General features: G+C 38.6%; 1 protein-coding gene across 6 annotated transcripts in view; it reads right to left on the bottom strand.

Moving 5' to 3' along the window:
• Positions 1-23606, bottom strand: part of CLCN4 (chloride voltage-gated channel 4) — a 78375-nt gene extending 54769 nt beyond the window's left edge. Inside the window, exons 1-2 of one of the 6 annotated variants that reach the window (XM_039319241.1) lie at positions 23145-23606; positions 18955-19106 (exon numbers count right to left, since the gene is read on the bottom strand). In XM_039319241.1, coding sequence (XP_039175175.1) covers positions 18955-19098 — 144 coding nt within the window. In that variant the 5' untranslated portion in view covers positions 19099-19106; positions 23145-23606. Of the gene's footprint in view, positions 1-18954; positions 19107-23144 lie in introns of those variants that run through there. The other 5 variants (XM_039318997.1, XM_039319323.1, XM_039318919.1 and 2 more) reach the window with 5 other exon arrangements.
• Positions 23607-23883: the final 277 nt, after the last annotated feature.

The following is a 23883-nucleotide window of genomic DNA, read 5'->3' as shown; positions in this document are numbered from 1 at the left end:
CAAGCTTCAATGCAGGCAGCCTTATTCTGTTGTTTTTGTGCTGTTCTAGATGCTCAGTTATTCTTTGTTTCAATTCTTTTATTTCTTTAGTTAGAGGTTTTTGTTCTTCCTGAGGAAGAGGTGCCTGGTTTCCAAATGAGAACAGTTGTATATCTCTGCTGGATTCCTTCACTGCCAACTCCCCCTGGTTTGCCTCCACATTCTGAATTACTTCTGGCAAGGCTTTGATTTCTTTGCCCTGGGTAAACCTTTGCAGTTCATCCAATTCTGTTTCTGTGAATTCTTTATTTTGTATTATAAATCGGCGTTGATCTGCTAGTCTCTGTTTTGTTATTTCTGATTCTGGATGTTGTTCTTTCCAGAATTGGTGCATTCATTTTAGATATCCTCTTCTTGTTGGACTTGATCTGTAGTAACAGATCATTATTTCTTTGTTTCTGTGTATCTGCGACGAGTAAACACCTTTTCTTCCAGTAGTTCTGCAGCTGCAGGCCCTGGTTGCTCAGCCAACAGTCCTGAGTCCTGTAACCCATTTTTCACCAGATATCCAGGAACTCCAATATCTAGCGCGGACCTTGTTAACCCAGGCGACATCCGAGCCGGTATGGCATTTTGAAATTTACATCTTATGGGAGAGATACTCTTTGTCTGACTCCTCTGATGAGACCTGTCCAGTATGATTGAACCTCTGGCATAGCTCTCATCTTCCTCAGAGTACACAAGCCCCACAACCACATCAAGGTAGTGCCTCACTGGAGATGATGATGATGGTGATGATGATGATGATGATTCCTTTATTCCACTTATTTTTCCATTGTTCAAGCATTATATTACACCCAAAATTCCTTGCCCACTGAATCATACAATGTTTTACTTGTTCATTTTCCAGATTTAAATTCAGTAACATTTTATAAACTTTAGCAATAATATGTTCATCACTACCGCACAGTAGGCTTTCCAATTCATTTTTAACAAAATTAAACCTGTGTTTCTTTTATTTTACTTAAATCTTTTTTTCAGTTGCATATATGTAAACCAATAGCAAACATGACCTTCTGATTCTAGCTTCTCCTTGGATTTGAGGGTAGGCTTACCCAAATTAAAATATATTATTTTACCATAGGTCCACTAATTTGGTCTCATCATCATCATCTCTTTTCTAAAAAAGGCTTCTTGTGGGGAAACCCAAAGTGGCAGCTTCATAGAGAACCTTGTTTTATATTTATTGCAAACTCTCAAAATGGCACACCTAATAAAATGGTTATTAAAATCAACATTTACTTTAACTTTGTCATACCACAAGTAACCATGCCAACCAAACTTTAATTCATGGCCTTTTAGAACCAGTAACCTCTTATTCTGAAGGTTCACCCATTCTTTTAACCAAACCAAACAACAAGCATCAAAATACAGTTTCAAATCGGGTAAGCCCAAACCTCCTCTTTCCTTAGCATCTTGCAATAATTCATATCTAATTCTTTGTTTTGCCCCCTGCCATATAAACTTAGAGATATCTGTCTGCCATTTTTAAACGGAGTATCAGTTGCAAGTATTGGTAATGTTTGAAACAAGAAGAGCATCTTTGGTAAAATATTCATTTTAATCACAGAAATTCTACCTAGCAATGATAAATGCAATTTGTCCCATCTTAATAAATCTTTACTTATATCATTCGAGAGAGGCACATAATTATTTTTGAACAAGTTTGTGTTTGTGTTTGCTAACATAACCCCCAAATATTTCACCTTTTTCACAACCCTAAAACCAGACTTTTTAGTCAGTATATCACCATCTTGTGGGGTCATATTCTTAGTCAACATTAATGGTTTCTGCTTTATTAATTTTGAAACTGGCCAAGGATCCAAACTCATTTAGTTTCCTTATCAAATGTTCTATATTATTTTTGGGGTCTTGCAAAAATATCACCAAATCATCCACAAAGGCCCTCAGTTTATAAACTTCCTTCTTAACATTAATACCTTTTATCTTCTCATCTTGCCTGATGTCACTATTCAGGACTTCCAGCACCAAAATAAACAACAGTGGAGATAGTGGGCATCCTTGTCTTGTAACCTTTTGAATCTCATATGAGTTAGTTAGATGGCCATTAATAACAATTTTTGCTTGCTATAATGTATAAATTATATAAATAGCTTAAATGTATAAATAGCTTAAACCCCTTGAATAAAATCCCCCCCCCCAAAGTCCATTTCTTGCAGGACTTTAAACATAAAGATTCAATTTAAGTTGTTAAAAGCCTTCTCAGCATCTAGGTATATTAGAATAGAATAGATCTGGAAGGGACCTTGGAAGTCTTCTAGTCCAGCCCCCTGCTCAAGCAGGAGAACCTATTCCATTTCAGACAAGTGACTGTCTAGTCTCTTCTTAAAAATCTCCAGTGAGGGAGCACCCATGATTTCTGAAGGCAAGCTGTTCCACTGGTTAATTGTCCTCACTGTTAGGAAGTTTCTCCTTAATTCCAGGTTCTTTCTCTCTTTGATCAATTTCCAACCATTGTTTCTTGTTCTGTCCTCTGGTGCTTTGGAGAATAGTTTGACCCCCTCTTCTTTGTGGCAGCCCCTCAAATACTGGAATACTGCTATCATATCACCCAAGTCCTGCAGCCGTTCTTCATTTGTTTTAGTTGCTCTTCTCTGAACTTTTTCCAAGGTCTCAACATCTTTTTTGTAGTATGGTGATCAAAACTGATTGCAGTATTCCAGGTGTGGTCTTACTAGGGTTTTATAAAGTGGTACTTTGCATAATCTTGATTCTATGCCTCTGTTTATACAACCCAGGATTGAATTAGTTTTTTTGGGCTGCTGCTGCACACTGCTGGCTCATAGTCAAGTGATCGTCCACTAGGACTCCAAGGTCCCTCTCATAGTTGCTGTTTTTCAGCCAGGTCTCTCCTAACCTGTACTTAAATCTTTGATTTTTGCTGCCTAAATGTAAAACTTTGCTTTTCTCCACATTAAAACTCATTTTGTTGAATAGGGCTCATTGTTCAAGTTTGTCCAGATCTTTTTGGATCCTGAGCTTGTCCTCTGGGGTGTTGGCTATTCCTGCCAGTTTAGTATCATCTGCAAAGTTGATGAGTTTATTCCCTCATCTAAGTCATTAATGAAGATATTGAACAGTACTAGGCCTAAGACTGAGCCTTGTGGTACCCAACTGCTTACTTCTCTCCATGTGGATGTAGTACCATTGAGGATTACGTGCTGAGTATGGTTTGTCAGCCAGCTACAGATCCATCTGATGGTGTTGTTGTCTATCCCACCTTTTTCTAGCTTACTAACAAGTAGGTTGTGGTCTAATTTCAAATGCCTTACTGAAAACTAGCTTACTAACAAGTAGGTTGTGGTCTAATTTCAAATGCCTTACTGAAATCTAAGTATTCTATGTCCACAGAGTTTCGCTGGTCTACTCATTTAGTCACTTTATCAAAGAATGAAATAAGATTGGTTTGGGATGATCTGTTTTTGACAACCCCATGCTGGCTACTGGTTACAGCTTTGTTTGCTTCTAGTTCTTCGCAGATCTGTTTTTTGATTATCTTTTCTATGATCTTTCCAGGTATTGATGTTAGACTGATTGGTCTGTAGTTTCCTGGGTCTGTTTTTTCCCCTTTTCTTGAAGATGGGGATCGCATCAGCCCTTTTCCAATCCTCAGGTACTTCTCCAGTGCTCCAGGATTTTTTAAAGATATGGTACAATGGTTCTGAGATAACATCTGCCAGCTCCTTCAGAACTCTCGGATGTAATCTGTCGGGTCCTGGTGATTTATATTCATCAAGGTTGGATAGATGTTCTCTTACCATTTTCTTGCTTATTTTAATTTTTGTTTCTAGTTTGTCTTTTGCAGTAGTTTTTTTGGTATGTTGGGCTATAATTTCTTTTTATGTGAAGACTGATGGAAAGAATGAACTAAGCAGTTCTGCTTTCTCCCTACTGCCTGTTACTTTCCTGCCATCTTCTCTCTTTAGTGGACCTACAGTTTCCTTGACTTTTTTTGTTATTAATATGTTGAAAGAAACTTTTTTTATTGTCCTTGATTTCTGCTGTAAGTCTTCATTCATTCTGAGCCTTTGCTTTCCTGACTTCATCTTTGCATGTTCTGGCTGTCTACTGATAATCGGCCTTAGTTATGTGCCCCTCTTTCCATTTTTTGTATTTGTCCTTTTTGTCTTTCAGTTTGTCAGAAAGATCTTTGTGCAGCCGTGCTGGTTTCTTCTTGAATTTCTTGTTTTTCTTTTTCAGTGGTATTGTGCTAGACTGGGCTTTTATGATCGCATTACCCACGCTTCTTGGGTTGTTTTCCCCTTTAGGATTTTCATCCATGGGATCTTTCCGAGGTTCTCTCTGAGTTTGTTAGAGTCAGCTCTTTCGAAGTTTAAGAAGCTAGTTAGATTGTTTTCTGTTGCTAGTGTTTGCGTTATATTAAATTCCAATATGACGTGGTCACTTTCGCCCAAGGTTCCGGTAACTTCAACTCTCTCTATCATTTCTTCTCTATTAGTAAGAATTAAGTCCAGTATGGCTTTACGTCTAGTTCCCTCCTCTACCTTTTGGATGACAAAGTTGTTGGCTAGGTTGGTTAGGAATCTGTTTGATCTCCCGCTCACTGCAGAGTTGATCTCCCAGTTGATATCTGGATAGTTGAAGTCTCGCATTACTATTGTGGTATGTTTCCTACATACATTTGTTAACTGGTTGGCAAAGAGTTCATCTATTTCTTCTGATTGGTTGGGTGATCTATAATATACACCTATAGTAATATCACTTTTTTCTCTTTTATATTGACCTGTATACATTCTGGAGAGATTTTATCTTGGACCATGTGCATTTCTGCAGATATGTATTGTTCTCTTACATATAGTGCAACTCCCCCTCCTCTTTTTGTAGACCTGTTTCTTTTGAACAATTTGTATCCATCCATCAGTCCATTCTATTCATGGGTTTCGTCCCACCAGGTTTCTGTAATACCAACTATATCATACCCTCTCTTATGTACTATTGCTTCTAGTTTGCCCTGTTTGTTTCCCAAGCTTTGAGCATTTGTATATAAGCATTTAAGGCTTTTATGCCTGTCCATGGGTATGTTTCATGCATCTCCTGAATGTTGTTTGAGTTTTTCTTTTTTCTCATCTCTGCCCACCTCATTGTTTGATTTGTTTTCTTGGGATTTATGATTGGTTTTGGGTTCTAGAGATTCTGAAGATTGGTCACCCTCCCCCCTCAATTTTAGTTTAATGGCCTCCTGATGAGTTGGGCCAGTCTTTTTCCAAGTACAGTTTTCCCTGTTTTCGTGAGGTACAGCCCATCCCTTGCGAAGAGTCCTTCATGAAGGAAATGCAGTCCATGATCCAGGAAACCAAAGTTTTATTTATTTATTTATTTATTTATTTATTTATTTTTAAAATTTATAAGCCGCCCCACTCCCGAAGGATTCTGGGCGGCTAACAATAAAAAACACATAAAACATAACAAAACAACAATACAAAAACAATCATCCAGGGGTAAGGTTTTATAAACCCCAGGCCTGCCGGAAAAGCCAGGTCTTAAGTAGCTTACAGAAGACCAACAGGGTGGGAGCGGTCCTAATCTCTGGGGGGAGCTGATTCCAAAGCGTGGGCGCCATCACAGAGAAGGCCCTCCTCCGCGGCCCCGCCAAATGGCACTGCTTGGCCGACGGGGCCTGAAGGAGGCCCAGCCTGTGGGATCTAACCGGACATAGGGAACTATGAGGTAGTAGGCGGTCTCGCAAATAGCCTGGCCCTGAGCCATATAAGGCTTTAAAGGTAATGACCAACACCTTGAATTGGACCTGGAGACCAATAGGCAACCAGTGCAGCTCACGGAGGATAGGTGTAACGAGTGGGTGTATCGAGGAGCACCCACTATCACTCGCGCGGCTGCATTCTGGACCAACTGTAGTCTCCGAATACTTTTCAAGGGTAGCCCCATGTAGAGCGCGTTGCAGTAGTCCAAACGTGAGGTGACAAGGGCGTGAGTGACTGTAAGGAGAGCCTCCCGGTCCAGGTAGGGTCGCAACTGTTGCAACAGGCAAACTTGTGCAAAGGTCCTCCCAGCCACAGCCGTCAATTGATGTTCCAAATTCAGCTGTGGATCAAGGAGGACACCCAAGTTGCGAACCCGCTCCGAAGGGGGTATATTTTCCCCCGCAAGAGTCAACACTGGACAGTCGACATGATCCTTGGGAGGCAACATCCAAAGCCACTCGGTCTTGTCAGGATTGAGCCTGAATCTGTTAACCCCCATCCAGACCCTTACGGCTTCGAGGCAACGGCCCATCACATCGGCCGCTTCACTGAGAGAGCTCGGGGAGGAGATATATAACTGGGTATCATCAGCATACTGATGAAACCTCACCCCGTGCTGTCTGATGATCTCACCCAGCGGCTTCATATAAATGTTAAATAGGAGGGGAGAGAGGACCGACCCCTGTGGCACGCTGCATTCAAGGGGCCTCGGGGTTGACCTCTGCCCTCCCACCAATACCGACTGTGACCGGCCAGAGAGGTAGGAGGAGAACCACCGTAAAACGGTGCCTCCCACTCCCACCCCTTCGAGTCGTCGCAAAAGGATACCATGATTGATGGTATTGAAAGCCGCTGAGAGGTCAAGTAGCACCAAGACAGAGGAATAACCTCTGTCTCGGGCCCGCCAGAGATCATCCATCAGCGCGACCAAAGCGGTTTCTGTGCTGAAGCCGGGCCTGAAGCCAGATTGAAAAGGGTCTAGATAATCCGCTGGAGCTGGAGCGCCACCACTCTCTCTACAACCTTCCCCACAAAGGGGAGATTGGAGACTGGACGGAAGTTATTTAAATCAGCCAGGTCCAGGGTAGGCTTCTTGAGCAGGGGCCTCACAACCGCCTCCTTCAGGGATTGTGGAAAAGACCCCTCCCTCAACGAAGCGTTGATCAACACCTGGAGCCAGCTTCGTGTCACCTCCTTGGCAGCCGAGACCAACCAGGAAGGACACGGGTCCAATAAACAAGTGGAAGCGCTCATTGCTCCCACTGCTCTGTCAACATCCTCAGCGGTCACAGACTCAAATTCATCCCATAAAACTGAGCTAAGACCTGCCCCAGTCATCTCAAAAGCCCCTGCCCAATCAGAGTCTAGGTCTGTCCGAATCCGAGTGATTTTGTCTGATAAGAATTGCACAAATTCCTCCGCTCTACCCTGTAAGGGCTCCCCAGCTTCCAGAACATTAAGTAGGGAATGGGTCACCCTAAACAGGGTGGCGGGGCGAGATTCTGCAGACGCAATAAGTGCGGAAAAATGCAAACATTTTGCCGCTCGTATCGCCACTAAATAAGTCCTAATATAGGCTCTTAGAAGTGTCCGGTCGGATTCGGAGTTACTAGCCCTCCAGCGTCGCTCTAGACGTCTCTTCTGACGCTTCAGCTCCCGTAGCTCCTCAGTTGATGTTTTCTTGGCAACATCAACCCTTCAGCCAATGGTTTATTTCTAGAATTCTTCTTTCCCTCAATGAGTGTTGGCCTTTCTTTCAGAGTACTGATGAGAACACTACTTGTGCTCCTAGTTTCTTAACTTTATTGCCTAGTTGTATGTAGTCTCTCACTAATGTACTCAAGTTGCTTGTTGTGTCATTCATCCTATTTTTCTGTCCTTTTTTATGCCTGTTTGTGCTTGTTTTTTGCCTTCTATTTTGGTTTAGATAAGTATGTGGTGGCATGCCCTTTGGTTTTACAAGAAAAAAATTGCAGTTTATATTGAAGTTAAGAGTTAGTGTTGGAATAGGGCTATTTAATGAAGAGAAGGGCGCTTTCTTCTCCACAAGAAATTTGCTTTTAGCTTTCTGCTCTCTTCCTAAAAATTCTTCGCTCTCGTTCTTTTTCTTAATTTGCTTCTTATTTATCTCTGTCCTCTCTGCCCTGGTTTTATATATAGGGTAAAGAACAAGGGTTAAACCAAAGGTAGGGATAGGTACAATAGTGGGGTTACCCCCAACAATAAATCAATGCTTTAGCAAGCAGACTACTGTCCGGGTATACATGTTAAATGTCCGTAGTTAATATAATACTAAACAACTATGTTGAATAGATTTTTTAGTAATAATAAGAATGAGAAATAAACCAATATATATCATTAATTCTACGAATAACAATAATTAATATACTATTAATAATATATTACTAATTGAATATAATTACTTACAAATACTGATATGTTGCTTAATAATTATAATTACTTATAGGTAAAATATCGGAAATATAAAAGTATTCACAACAATCAAATAACATAAAAGTTGAATAGAAAGTATCATTTATCCTGTTTAGTTTCATAACCTTTTCTCATTCTGTCGTATTGCTAACCATTGATAGAATTTTTCCCATGTTTTAAAATAGATTGTGTCTTCTTTTTCTTTGATTTCTAAGGTTAATCTGTCCATTTCTGCACATTCCAATATTTTTGTGATAATAATCTGATCAGATGGTAACTTTTCATTTTTCCAAAATTGGGCAAATACTATTCTCGCAGCTGTTAATACATGTAATATTAGGTATTCATTCTCTTTTCCATAATTAGATCCTAGTATTCCTAGTAGAAACAGTTCAGGTTTAAATTCTATCTGCATTTTAGTCATCTTTTCTAACCATATATGAATCTTAAACCAATATTTCTTTGCATTAGGGCATATCCACCAGACATGATAATAAGTCCCTGGTTTTTGTTTGCATTTCCAACAAATATTTGATACATTTTTAAACATTTTCTCTAATCTAACTGGTGTCATATGCCATCTATAAAACATTTTATATAAATTCTCCTTATGTGCAGCTGCTTTAGTAAGTTTGATATTTCGATCCCAAAGTTTTTGCCAGTCTTCTAAGTCTATAGAATATCCAAAATTTTTGCCCATACTAGCATTGTTTCTTTTACTTGTTCTTCTTCCATCTTCTTAACAAAAATTTGTAAAGTTTTTTAATCAAGTTTTCGTCTGCTTTTAGCAGTATTTTATCTAACGGTGTCTGTTCTTTGTAAAATCCCGTAGATTTTGTCTTGTCTCAATTTGCAAATAAGACCACCATGTTAAGTCAATACCATGTTGCTGAAGAACTTGTCTGTCTTTAAGTTTTCCATCTTTGTCCAAAATATCTTTATAGATAACAAGTTTGTCATAATTAATTAAATTTGGATAAGCAAAAGCTTCTATTGTCGAAAGCCACTCAGGTATTTTCATGTAGATTTTATGTTTAATTCTTTCCCATTCTAAAAGCAATACATTCCTTATGGCGTGATTTTGAAAATATTTATGTACTTTATTTTTCTCATACCACAAAACCGCATGCCAACCCAATTGCAAATCATGTCCTTCTAGATTAGGGGTCGGCAAGCTGAAACATTGAAAGAGCCACTTGGACCCGTTTTCCTCCCTCCTGGCTGGGACTCCGCACTGCCCAGGCTCACCTTCTGCCCATCCAATGTAGCCGCTGCCAGCCCCTCCGCCAGTGCGGCTAGCCCCCCTAGGTGCCCCTCTTGCCCCGGTGTCCACCCGAGCCATCCATGGGACAGCAGGAGGAAGAAGGGGAGGAGGAGGGCAAGGAAGCCGCCGCCGGCCCCAGGAGGAGGCTCTCCTCTCCTACCATGCTTCTCCCAGGGGGTGGGGCACCTGGGCACAGGGCCAATCATGAGCCCTGTGATGGGGCAGGTCAGAGAGAGAGAGAGAGAGAGAGAGAGAGAGAGAGAGAGAGAGAGAGAGAGGAAGCGCAAGTGCCTCTCTCTCTGCAAATGGCGGAGGAGGCTCCAGAGCCACAGGTGATGGCTCAAAGAGCAGCATGCGGCTCCGGAGCTGCGGGTTGCCGACCCGTGCTCTAAATAAAGAAGTCGTTTATTTCTCAGTGTGATCCATTCTTTAAGCCAAAGCAAAATGGCTGCCTGGTAATAAAGTCTCCAGTCCGGGAGCCAAAAGTCCCCTCTATCTTTGGAATCTTGTAGTAATTTAATTTTAATTCTTACTTTTTTTCCTTGCCATATAAATCTCATTATGGTAGCATTTAATTCATCAAAAAATTTCTGACTCAATTTAACAGGGACCGTTTGAAATAGAAATATTAGCTTAGGTAAGATGTTCATCTTGACGGTCACTATCCTTCCTAGCAATGATAGTTGAAGATTTTTTCATTTCTCCAAATCCACTTTTATTTGTTTTAGTAGTCTTCCATTACAACTGTAGTATGCTTCCTACATACGTTTGTTAGCTGGTTGGCAAAGAGTTCATCTATTTCTTCTGATTGCTTGGGTGGCCTGTAATATACACCTATGGCAATGTCACTTTTTTCCCTTTTATATGAATCCATTTACATTCTGGAGGGATTTTATCTTTGATCACGTGCATTTCTGTAGATATGTAGTGTTCTCTTACATATAGTGCAACTCGCCCTCCTCTTTTTGTAGATCTATTTTTTTTTAACAATATGTATCCATCCATCAGTACATTGCAATCACGGGTTTGGTCCCACCAGGTTTCTGTAATGCCAACTATGTCATACCTGCCCTCGTGTATGATTGTTTCTAGTTCACTTCTAGTATTAAAGCTGCCTGTTGTTTGTTGTGGTACTGCAAGTATTCAATAATATTCAAAACCATTCTCACGTTATTCCTTAGCTGTCTTTTTGGCAGAAAACCAAAATATATAACTGTAAAACTTTTTTTAGACTTTCTGCCAAAATTGCAGCAAATAATTTATAATCCTTATTTAATAATGAGATTGGTCTGTAATTCTTTATCGACATGGCATCCTGCCCCTCCTTTGGAAGTAACATGATATTAGCTTCCATCCATGTTGGGGGTATTTTCCCACCTTGTAATATACCATTCATTACATCCTTTAATGCTGAAGAAGTTCATCTTCAAAACATTTATAATATTGACTTGTAAGTCCGTCTGGGCTTTGCCTGATTTCATTTTTCTTATAGCTTCTGATATTTCAAAGGTTAGGGTCATTTATAAATTGTCTCTGTGAAAGTTTCAGCAAATTTTGTTTAAGCAAATATTCATCTATTTTTACCTATTTAACTCCTGCATCTTATACAAATTAGAATAAAAATTGTGAAAAGAATTTTTTTTTCAATCATTCTCTTTTCCCTCTCCTTTCTTAATCTATATACAAACAATCTCCCTAGTTTATTTGCACTCAAAGTATCTTTGCTTCACATAACTCAATTTTGTTTCTATATCTTGGACTGTCAACATAGACAGTTGTTGGCGTAGTAAGTTAATTTGGTAAAAACGTTTAGGAGCCATGGGTAACTTTTGCAGATCAATTTCTTTCTGTCTGATTGCTTCAAGTATCTTTTGGGTCTTTTCCAAAGATTTTTTTCTTCTCTAACCAATTGTATTATATAAAGTAATCCCTCATAACTGCCTTACTAAGCCTCCTAAATCGTTATTAGATCTGTCCCTTTACCTAAATTGTTATCAAAATATTTGTGTAATTTCTTTTTACAGTCCTTTACAATTGTCTCCTTTTGTAAAATAGATTAATTTAATCTCCATCTATAACTCAAACTTTTTTCTAAGGACCAATACAACTGGGTTACGGTCAGAAAAAGATTTAGGTAGGATATCAACTTTCAAAATTCTATTTGCTAAGTTTTTAGAGACTCCATATCAACCCTGAGAAGGATTTGTGCCTTTCTGAGAAAAAGATATATTTTCTCTTGCAGAGCCATTTTTGTGCTCTGCACATTAGCATTAAATTGTCCATCATTTCAAAAAATGACATTGGTAGTTTGTCCTGGGATAGTTTGATCCCTTTAGTAGATATTCTATCCCAAAGTGGCGAAATCACTCCATTCCAATTCCCCCAACATAAGTCAGTTTTCATACGAAAAAAGTTGGTCCATAAGATACTCAAAAAGTTGCTTTTCCCCTCATTTGGTACATATAGACCAATCACCATTGATTTTATTCCATTAAATTCAATGTCCTCTATTATGAATCTACCCTGTTTGTCTGATAAAAGTAGGTTAGGTTTAAATTGGGGTTTTATATTTATCTTTTTTTCCCCAGTAGATACAAATTCCTCCTCTAGTCTTTTATTTATTAGATATTTCTCATCTTGTTTTTTAATGTGTGTTTCTTAAAAACAGATTATATCACCATTAAGTTTTCTCAAATGGGGCATTAGTCCCATTGATATTACATGTAATGAGTTTACTTTCCATCTTTTTTTTAAAAAATTTTTTGCAATTTTACAATAAAATCCCTCTCCCATTACCTCCCTACCCTCCCAGAAACCCTCCCCCCGTCTTCCCAGAGCTGAATACATTTAAAAAAACAAATTTTTAAGTACTTTAAGTCCAATATATATACATAATAAAAAATACTTATTATCTTAAACTTTAAACATAAATTATTCAAAAGCTAAATAATATCTTTTAATATCATACTTATACTGTATAAAGTTTATCCATCTTTTCCACACCAAGAGATATTTCTCTTGCGATTGATCTTTCAAATAAGCCGAAATTTTTGCCATTTCAGATAAGTAAGAAACTTTAAAAAACCATTCCTCCAAAGTAGGCAAAAATTCCTTCTTCCAATATTGTCCTATCAACAACCTTGCCACTGTGATTAAATTTAACATTAAAATAATTTCTTTATCATCACAATTTTCCATCTTTAAATGAAACACCAGATTCCTGTATAGACACCTCAGTCATCTCTTCTTCAATGTCCATTTTTTGAAGCTGGTCTGTTTCCAAAGACTTATCTATCTCCATCTCATCACCTGGAAATTAATTTATGTCTTCTCAAAAACTCCTTGGCTTTATCTATAGAGTTCAGTCAAAATCTTTGTTCACGGTAAATAAGTGTCACCCCCTCAAGCTTATCCCAATGAAAGGGAATTTTTCTCATCTTCAAAATATCTGTAAGGAATGACTAAGCTTTCCTTTTCTGCAAAATTATTACAGGAATTTCCTTCAAAATAATTATATCTACTTTTTCCATTCATAATTTCGATTTAAAATGACAGTTCAAAATACGGTCTCTTCTTGTTTTTCTTACAATGTATATCAAAACATCCCTTGGCAATTTTCTCAAAGCAGCAAATCTCAAATTCAATCAATACGTCTTGTCTATGTCCAGGTCAAGACGTTTTTCATCACAATCAGTTAATGCAGCTAAAATTTTAATCATCCTTATTCTGATATCTTTCCAGGCTGTTCAAAAATTTCTCTGAATCTTAACTGAAATTCTTTGGCATGAATTTCCAGGAGAATTCTCTCAGTTGCTTCAGTTTCCAAAAGATTATCTTGCTTACCAACCATGTATTCTAAAAATTGAGCCCTGCCCTTCACCTGCTCAATCTCTCCTCTCAAACCTTGTATCTCATCACGAAGTTCCTTTACCAACATGTCAATTTTTATTTCAAGTTTGGTTCCCATTACCTGTATAGCTTCATGTGTTTTGGCTGTATATTCATCCAGAAAAGATCTAAAGGATTTTATATCTCCTGATATCTTCTCTGTTTTTTTATGGGTAACCATAACTCCAAACTGTAATTAATTTAGATTTTAGTCTAAATAATAATACCAAGAATGCTTTAAAAGTGAAATCACAATTCTATGGTCTTTGGCTCCCTCATGTGGTCAAACAGTACCACTACAATAGGAACTATTTCTTTTTGTCTACTTAGTGTTTCCCAAACGTGACAATTTTAAGGCATGTGGACTTCAACTCCCAGAATTGCTGGCTGTGGAATTCTGGGAGTTGAAGTCCTCATGCCTTAAAATTGTCAAGTTTGGGAAACACTGGTCTACTACTACAGCAGACAAGGGTGAAAAAGAATTCAAAACTATTTCTCCCTCTTCTTCCAGCCAAAGCAAAATGCCATTTAGGGAAGCTTTACTTTAAAGATAAGAAAGAGTTCAGCAGAGTCTATTAGATAAATAATCCTCCATAAGTTATTTTAAGTCCAAGGCATCAAAGTAAAGTCCACCGTGTTCACCAGCTTCTTTAATGTGGCTCAATACTCAAATACCTCCTCTTGCCATATTGAACTCCCAAGGCCACAGAAATGACAATGAATCCACAAAAAGGAAAAGGCAGATTGCAGCCAGAGGAAGCCTCTTTTAGGCAGAAAAGGTAAATATGCAAAGACTACTGTCTAAGAAGCAGAGACAGATTTTTTTTTTGTCCATATTAGATCGGCTGATCCCTCCACAGTGAACTTGTGTCTTGGTTGCCCAAGGGTTTCCATCCGTTTCTTGTTAAGATGGCGGCATCTTGCTTGGCTGCGGCTGCTTCAGCTCTCAAAAGTGTGGAAGTTAGGGAGAGTCTGCATGGCCTCGGAATACTACGAAGGAGAAAATCAAGGACGGAGATGCCAGCAGCTGACACGGAGGGTGAGTGATCAGCTGCAATATCTGGAGGAGCAGGGAGGAAAAAAGGAAGTTGCTGGAGATGGAAACAGCATCGTGCTCAGTGTTTTGAGCAGCAAAGGCAGTATCTCAGGCCACAGGGGCAGCGTGGAGGAGCAGCCATTGCTGCTGGGAAGTTTCCCTCCATTGCTGACTACCTTTGGAAGAAAAGGAGGAGGTGTGACCGTGGTAGGAAATGTGACAAACGCGGAGGCCTAACATCTAGGCTAAAAGCTAGACCATACAGAGTGTCTCTTCCATCTATTTTGTTTGCAAATGCTCACTCCTTAGAACCAAAAATGGATTACTTGAGGCTGGATTTAACAACAAACTGGGAGGTGAGAAATTGCTGTATCATTATTGCAACAGAAACTTGGTTAAAGCCCTCTGTCCCAGATAGTGCTGTTAGCTTGATGGAATTTTCAACATTTCGGCTGGACAGGAGTTTTACTCTTAGTGGCAAATCCCAGGGAGGGGGTGTCTGTTTTTATATAAATGACAGATGGTGTAATAATGCCAAGGTGGTTTCAAGTCTGTACTCCCCAGATGTGGAGCTTCTGACCATCAAATGCAGACCCTTCTATCTGCCTAGAGAATTCTCTGTTACCATTATCACAGCTGGGTATATCCCCCTTGAAGCAAACAGAGAAGTGGCTCTGAAAGTTCTTTGTCATACCATCAGTGACTTACAAACTACTCAGAGGGTGCATTTATTGCAGTGGGAGACTTTAACCAAGTGGATTTGAAAGCTACCCTGCTACATTTCCATCAATATATGGACTTTGCAACCAGAGGGGACAATACACTGGATCTTGCTTATTCCAACATCAAGAAGGCTTTCAAAGCTATCCCCCGCCCTCACCTGGGCTCCTTTGACAGTGCTGCTTATTCCAGCATATAAACCTTTATTAGTCAGAGTGAAACCTACAGTAAAGCAGGTGAGGGTTTGGACAGAGGGAGCGATAGAAGCATTACAAGACTGCTTTGAATGCACAGATTGGGGCATGTTTAAGGAAGCAGCTACTGATAGCCAACATACAAATGTTGAGGAGTATGCCACCATGGTGTCTGCATATATCCAAAACTGCATAGAAGATGTCTGTGTCCTGAAAAGCATTGTTGTGAGGGCAAATGAAAAACCGTGACTGACATATGAGGTCAGCAAGATGCTGAAAGCACAGAATGTGGCTTTCAAATCTGGTGACATGCTGGCACTTAGAACAGCCAGAGCAAATCTGAAAAGTGCCATAAAAGGTGCAAAGCAAGCGCATTGTCAGAAAATTCAGAACTTTTTTCAGGACCCAAACAAACACCAGGCGAATGTGCCAAGGGATCCAGGCCATTACTGATTATAAGATGCTCTATCAAGATGCAAGGATGACACAGACTTCCTAAACAAACTGAATGCATTTTTTGGTAGATTTGAGGTATCAAATAGCACTCCTGCTAGGAAAGCTGTGCGCCATCCTGATGAGCAAGTGCTAAGCTTTGATGTCACCTCTGTCTGGAAAACAATGCAGACAGTTAACATTCGGAAAGCAGCAGACCCAGATAACATCCCTGGACATGTCCTCAGGGAATGCGCAGAGGAGCTGGCTTGTGTTCTCACATATATTTTCAACCTCTCACTGCAGCAGGCAGTGGTCCCATCGTGTTTTAAGAAGGCCATCATCTTGCCAGTGACAAAAAAAGTCCACAATTACAGGCTTCAGTGATTACTGTCTGGTTGCACTGACATCCACCATCATGAAATGCTTTGAGAAGCTAATAAAGGACATTATTGTATCTAGCCTCCTGCCAGCATTTGACCTGCTTCAGTTTGCCTACCGACCAAATCCTCTACAGAGGATGCTATTTGTTCCATTCTCTATCTGAGCTTGAAGCACTTAAAGAAATACTCATGTGCATTTGAGGACTTCAGTTTGGCTTAAACACTCCCTTATGCAACTGGATTCTTGATTTTCTTACCAACAGACCCCAATATGTGCGAGTTGGAACAAATACCTCTAATACCAATTTCTTGAACACAGTTCTCCTCAGGGCTGCGTCTTAAGTCCGCTGCTGTTCACCCTGTTGACCCATGACTATTGTGCTAGATATACCACCAACCATATTGTGAAGTTCACAGATGATACAATAGTAGTGGGCCTTATTCAGGATGACAAGGTGGAAGCTTACTGCAAGGAGATTGAGGGGTTGGTGAACTGGTGTAAGGAAAACAGCCTAGTTTTAATTACTGGAAAAGCCAAAGAGATCATTGTCAATTTCAGAAAAGGCAGGCACAACCACACTTCTCTATGCATAAATGATTCACCTGTGGAGATGGTTACTAGCATCAAAGTCCTTGGTGTGCAGCTAACGAGTAGACTGGCTTGGTCGCTCAACAGTGAGAAACTGGTGAAGCAGGCACAGAAGCGCCTGCATTTTCTGCGTCACATGAGAAAAGCACATCTTCCTTTCCCTGTCCTGACCACTTTCTACAGAGGGACGATCGAGAGTATCCTGTCATATAACATCACTGTCTGGTTTGGAGGCAACACTGCTTCAGACAAGAAGGCAGTGCAGAGAGTGATGAGAATGGCCGAAAAGATCATTGACTGTTCCCTCCCTCCCATCCAGGATATAGCACAGAAGTGTTGCTTGAGCAGGGTCCATAAGATTATCTGGGACACTACACATCCTCTTCATGACCTGTTTTCCTTATTACTTTCTGGGAGTTTTGTGGTATCCATAGCAGAACATCCAGATTCAGCCATAGTTTAATTCCATACAGCATTAACCTTGTGAACTCTCAAGCTTCCTCCTTCCGTTATATAGTCAAGATGGACATTTTTAATATTTATTTGCTATGTATATGTTGTACATAGTATGTTTTAGGTATGTGTCATGTATGTGTTTCACTTTGTCAGCGGGCAACTAAATTTCATTTTTGATGTGTGCCATTGTGCCCATAGTAAAAAAATGACAATAAAGGTTATCTTATCTTATCAGAAGTTATTTTAAGTCCAAGGCATCAAAGTAAAGTCCACCGTGTTCACCAGCTTCTTTAATTTGGCTCGGATACTCAAGCACCTCCCCTTGCCATATTGAACTCCCAAAGCCACAGAAATGACAATGAATCCACAAAAAGGAAAAGGCAGATTGCAGCCAGAGGAAGCCTCTTTTAGGCAGAAAAGGTAAATATGCAAAGACTACTGTCTAAGAAGCAGAGACAGATTTTTTTGTGTCCATATTAGATCGGCTGACTCCTCCACAGTGAACGTGTGTCTTGGTTGTCCAGCCCCCAGCTAGAGACTCACTGGATCACTTCTTCTTCCAGAAGCTTTCTGAGAGCATCCAGCTGCCCAGGGGAGCAAAAGGGTTAATTTCCAGAACTTCCCTTTTCTCCAGGGAGGTTTCTTTTGCCTTAGAAAACTGTGGGGGAGTCTGTAGCAATCTTAAAAAATTGTGACCTTCAAACCTGATGACTTTCCCGGGAAGTGGAGCACCCACGAAGGCAAGCTGTTCCACTGATTAATTGTCCTCACTGTTAGGAAGTTTCTCCTTAATTCCAAGTTCTTTCTCTCTTTGATCAGTTTCCAACCATTGTTTCTTGTCCTGCCCTCTGATACTTTGGAGAATAATTTGACCCCCTCTTCTTTGTTGCAACCCTCCAAATACTGGAATACTACTATCATGTCACCCCTATTTCTTCTTTTCTTTAGACTAACCAAACCCAAGTCCTGCAGCTATTCTTCATATGTTTTAGTCTCCAGCATCTTAGTTGCTGTTCTCTGAATTTTTTCCAAGTATCAACATCTTTTTTGTAGTATAGTGTCCAAAATTGGTTGAAATTTTCCAGTTGTGATCTTACTAGGATTTTATAAAGAGCTGTTAATACTTCACATGATCTTGATTCTATGCCTCTGTTTATACAACCCAGAATTGTATTAGCTTGTTTGGTTGCTGCTGCACACTGCTGGCTCATATAATGTAATTATATTATGACTTGATCATCACTTGGCATGGGAAAGTGAGACTTTTCATTTCAACATGCTTGCCATCTTTTTTCTTTATTTTTATGTTTTATTGTAATTTCTATGATTGTTGCAAATCAGCCAGAATCACTGAGAGTCACTTGGGATACCCTTTATAAATTATTAAATTATTATTAGCTTTACTTGTTGACCACACAAGCTGAAGTAACCTATCCTCACTGTATTCAATTGGCCTTATCTTTCTTGATACTCAACTATCACTTTCAATAACAAAGTAGGCAAAAGGATTGTCTTATACAAAGATTTTTTTTACTTTTCAACAAACATTACTTGCCTTCAGCAAACCACCCTACCTATTTTTCTATCAGAATTTCATAACTTAAAAATTTATCTATCCAGTTTCCTCTCTTTGGTGAATAGTCTACCATGAGAAGATGTACAGTACCTATTTCTTTTATTTTCAACATTTATGTATATATTGCATTTGTTCGCTTCACAACTACTTTACAACTGATCACTTTAAACAGATATGTCAAGTGTTTATCTTTTACTTACCTTTCTATGTCTATCTGTATCCCGAGATTTCTCCCTTAACCAATCAATGGTATGAAAGTCTTCATAAGTGCCAACATCAGGGAAAGGTTCATCCAAAAAATCCATCAGATTTCCAGAGCCATTCATATTTCCTGCATTAACCATACTATAACCTATAAAATGACAAACAAAGGAGCAGGTTGTGTGATCAGTATTAAGATATTAGCATTTCTTTTACATCATGCTTACATTATCATAGTCATCAAGCCCTTTCCTTGCAGTACTATAAAGCATGCATTTAGGCCAGAAAAACCCAATGCACAGGTATAGTATAGGTGGTACCTTGCTCAATAGTAGTAACTGTGAGAGGGATCTCGGAGTATTAGTGGACAATCACTTAAATATGAGCCAGCAGTATGTTGCTGTTGCTGCCAAAAAAGCCAACACGGTGCTAGGTTGCATTAACAGAGGAATAGAATCAAGATCACGTGAAGTGTTAATGCCACTTTACAATTTCTTGGTAAGGCCACACTTGGAATACTGCATTCAGTTTTTGTCACCACGATGTAAAAAGGACATTGAGACTCTAGAAAGAGTACAGAGAAGAGCAACAAAGATGATTAGGAGACTGGAGGCTAAAATATATAAGGAACAGTTGCTGGAATTGTTTAATGAAGAGAAGGACTAAGGGTGACATGATAGCAGTGTTCCAATATCTGAGGGGTTGCCACAAAGGAGAGGGAGTCAAGCTATTGTATAAAGCACCTGAAGACAGGACAAGAAGCAATGGATGGAAACTAACCAAAGAGAGAAGCAACCTAGAACTAAGGAGAGATTTCCTGACAGTGAAGACAATTAACCAGTGGAACAGCTTGCCTTCAGAAATCTGGCGGAAGTCATCAGCTTTGAAGGTTGCAATTAATTAACCAGTGGAACAACCTGCCTCCAGGAGCTGTGAATGCTCCAACACTGGAAGTTTTTAAGAAGAGACTGGACAGCCATTTGTCTGAAATGGAACAGGTTTCCTGCCTGAGCAGGGATTGGACTAGATGACCTCCAAGGTCCCTTCCAACTTTATTATTAATTATTATTATTATTATTATTATTATTATTATTCCTTACATACAGGTTTAGTGACTCTATAAGTTACATTTTAAAAAACAATATCCACACTAATTCTAGGTAAACTATTAAGAATTATTAACATATTTAACAAGAGATTGAAGAAATAATTGTGTGCCCTGATCAATGGCATCAGAAAGATGTCTATGGAGATTGTCAGTCATCCAGGCCATGGTTGTCCCATGGCCTGGATGACTGACTTTGTCTAAAAGTCAACTGGACTTTTTGTTTTCCTTGAAGATGTTTCGCGTCTCATCCAAGAATCTTCTTCAGTTCGTGTTTTAGTCAGAACAAGTCAGAACTGAAGAAGCTTCTTGGATGAGAAGCAAAATGTGTTCAAGGAAGAACAAAGTCCAGTTGCCTTTTGAAAAGCACCTTTGGAGCATCAGAAAGAGAAATGACTGATATAGCAGTTTATTTTCTAAGAATTTCCAATATTTTCTAAGAATTTCCAATAGGAGAAAGACACATAAGAAAAGGCCAAAGCTATTTTTAATTCATGCTAAAATTGTTGGGAAGTTGTATATTTTAGTGGCTTTTCTGATCAGCATGTGTGCACAAATTGTATTTCACATTTTGCAACATTAAGCATTTTAAAGCAAGTCTAAGTATATGTTAATTTTACATAATAAGATCCTAAAGATAATTTTAGGGCAGCTTTAAAACTAAACCATATACCATATATGATGATGCCCCATAAAGGGTTCTGTACTTTTGCTAGAAAATCTAAGGGTAAAAACTCAGCCCAATATTAATGGTATTAACGATTTTCTCTGCCTTCTGTTTATTTCAAAATCCTTCTTAAATAAAAAAGCACAGTTCAAACCATAACTAATTCTTGTTCCAACACTGTTGGAGATTTCTTCTACACTTTGCATTAAGTATATGTCTTTCTATATCAGTATAGAGACTGGAAAAAATGTTTTGTTTTATCTTTTCCAACTGGTACTTTTGCAGTCCCATAACTTACACAGTAGCAATAGAATAGTTTATATTTTTCTTAGCATATCCTAGTGAAAAGCCTGCTTGAATTAAAATAGTTGGAGCTATTAAACCATCAAACATCATATTAAATGTTAATTATATGGAATAGAGCCACAATGAGAATGTCTTATTTTCAGTATCTGCCAACTGAAAATTAAATTAGAATATGCATTCGCTTGAATCACTATTTAGGATTTTAAAAGTCAACTACAATTCCTAAATTTGGGTCTAAGCACACGTGTAACCTGCCTGCCCAGACTGTCTAACATAGTTCACTGAAGAGCCCTCAAAATAATTGTGGCTAACAAGGAATATCATATATGGGATGTATTATATTTTATTCAGCTATGCTTAACAACACTTGTTAGTTTACAAACAATGCTTTTTCAGAAAGATAGGAAATTGGTCTATCTCAAGTTAGATAGTATGGTATATCTTACATTGGCAGTGACTTTTCAAACTGTTACATGGGAACAGGTTGGGTTTTTTTTCCTCCAACCTTAACTAGCATGCTAGCTGTCAAGCTAATTGTTGAACCTTTCTTGCAGTTATGGAAATTTTCCATTCTTTTTAAATTACAATAACATAACACTAAATAGAAAATCAATCCACAGAAAAGTTCAGAAAACTTATTAAATGGTATGAAGTAAAACAAATCAAAGTGGTTTTTTTTCAATATAAAGATAATGCTGCTTTTATTATTCCTGCTGTTTTACTGTTCATTCAATGTCTTTGTGGACTTATTAAAGCATTGTTGCTCCTGAGTGACTACATCAGATTAATGATTGTGTAAATAATTGTGTAATTTTACAGACTGAGTTATTGTGGAATTCCTTAAAGAATTTTTTTTCTTAAATAACATATTAAATGTTTCAGACATGTGCTTAAAAATAAACACAGTTTTTGTTTGTCAACTAACCCAAATTATCTTCTTTGCCATGCAGTCTACAGCATACAAAACAGTAATCCTTCCTTGTGTGCAGGTGAATAAAAATTGTAACTACACAAGGTAATATTGTGATTGAGAGCAATCCTAGGCTTACATAGGATAATACAATATTTGTTATAAAAAGAAATTTGGCAGGAGGGACAGATGGGTCTATTCAATATTAGACAATAGAACATTTTTGGTAAAAAATGAAAAATGTTTTTTAAATCTGTGATTTAAGATTTTTAAATGATTAGTTTGAATTTCACTCTGCTTGAAATCTTAAACCACAGAGGGTTTTTGGAGAGGAAATAAAACATAGTCATTTTTTGCTTGCAGTAGAAAATTTCAGTGTCAGAGTTGTACAGCTGAACATTCTGTTTTGACAAAATAGACAAAATTATTAGAGAACTGCCCGCCTTTTTAACTGAACCACAAGTAATACTTTCTCTTTATTCAAAGACAGATTTCACCATGGCCTTCTGAACGGCACAGAAATTGAGATCTCTTATTACTTTCTTGCAGTTATTTATTCAATCCATTCTACCAAATACTAGGTTATGTATTACCCCATTCTTCAACACATTGTAAAAATATCCCTAAGAATCTTAAGTATTTTCTTTCACATAAACTAACCATGGAACACACTTACCCACTACAAGGAAAAAATAAGAAAATAGGCAATTTAACAGTTCCTTAGGCAAACCATTCAACTGAAGGTTTTTTTTCCCAGCAAGCTCCCCAAGAACAAATGAAACTGAATTTCCACATGATTTACCCCAGAAATTTAGAGTTATGTTCCCTTTAAAACAAATATTATCTGATACCCTGATATATTGCAAAGAGCCAATTCATGTATCTGAACACAAATGTTCCATTCCTGCCGTTTGGATAGAATGAAAATACAGCTTCATGCATACTAAAAAGGTCAGATAATAGGCACTGACAATTGTTTGTCTTTGGCAGCTTTAAAACCCCATTTGATAGCATTATTTTTGAACTTCTCATCTGAATGTCTGAAGACACATCAAACAGCCTCTGCACCTGCCAGCTTCTGATTTGTAGAGGCCTATTATAATTAGGATTTATTTTTAAAGCTTTCCTTTGATAATGGTTAATTTCACAACAATACCCATGAAAAGCTTAAAAAATAACAGAACAGAGCAAGGTCTCTTACCCGCAGTGCAACATCATTTAGTTCTGCTCCAAAGATCCTGACAGCATCTTTTCTTCGCTGGTATATCTGCAAAGGCAATGATGTCATCTAGAGGAAATAGCTAGTCACATGACCGCATGCCACATTGGAGAACTGCTAGAGAGGCAGGCAGACAGGCAGGAACTAAGCAGGTTAACAAATGCTCCTATGGCTTCAGAGCTGACTGCAGAGAAAGGGAAGGAGGGAAGGAAGGAAGGAAGGAAGGAAGGAAGGCTTTTCAATTAAAAAGTAGAACAGAACAATTCAATTTTGTTTGTTTAAATAATAGAACAGTGGTTATGAAACTAAGTGGTACTTTATTTAGGAATTATTCGTGACACTCCAGGAACAAATGCAAAAAAGAGAAATAAAATTATTTTCCTAAGATTGTATAGAACCCGTAGGACTTGAAGGAACCCTGGAGATCTTCTAGTCTAACCCCCTGCCCAAGGCAAAAGTCCTTACACCAAATGGTTGTCCAATCTTTTCTTGAAAACCTCCAGCAATAGAGAACCTGTAACTCTGGGAGGCAAACTGTTCCATTGATTAGCTGTAAGGAAATTTGTCCTTATTTCCAGGTTGGATCTCCCCCTTGTGAGCTTCCACCCATTGCTTCTTGTCATGCCGTCAGATGCTATGGAGAATAAATCAACCCATTCTTTTCTGTGACAGTCCCTGAAGTACTGAAGACTGTTATTACGTCTCCCCAAGACATTTTTTG

Source organism: Crotalus tigris, unplaced genomic scaffold (genome assembly GCF_016545835.1).
Source record: "Crotalus tigris isolate CLP2741 ecotype Arizona unplaced genomic scaffold, ASM1654583v1 scf7180000017543.2237141, whole genome shotgun sequence".
In the NCBI taxonomy this organism is placed as follows: Eukaryota; Metazoa; Chordata; class Lepidosauria; order Squamata; family Viperidae; genus Crotalus; species Crotalus tigris.
This window is presented reverse-complemented; position numbering and strand designations above follow the sequence as displayed.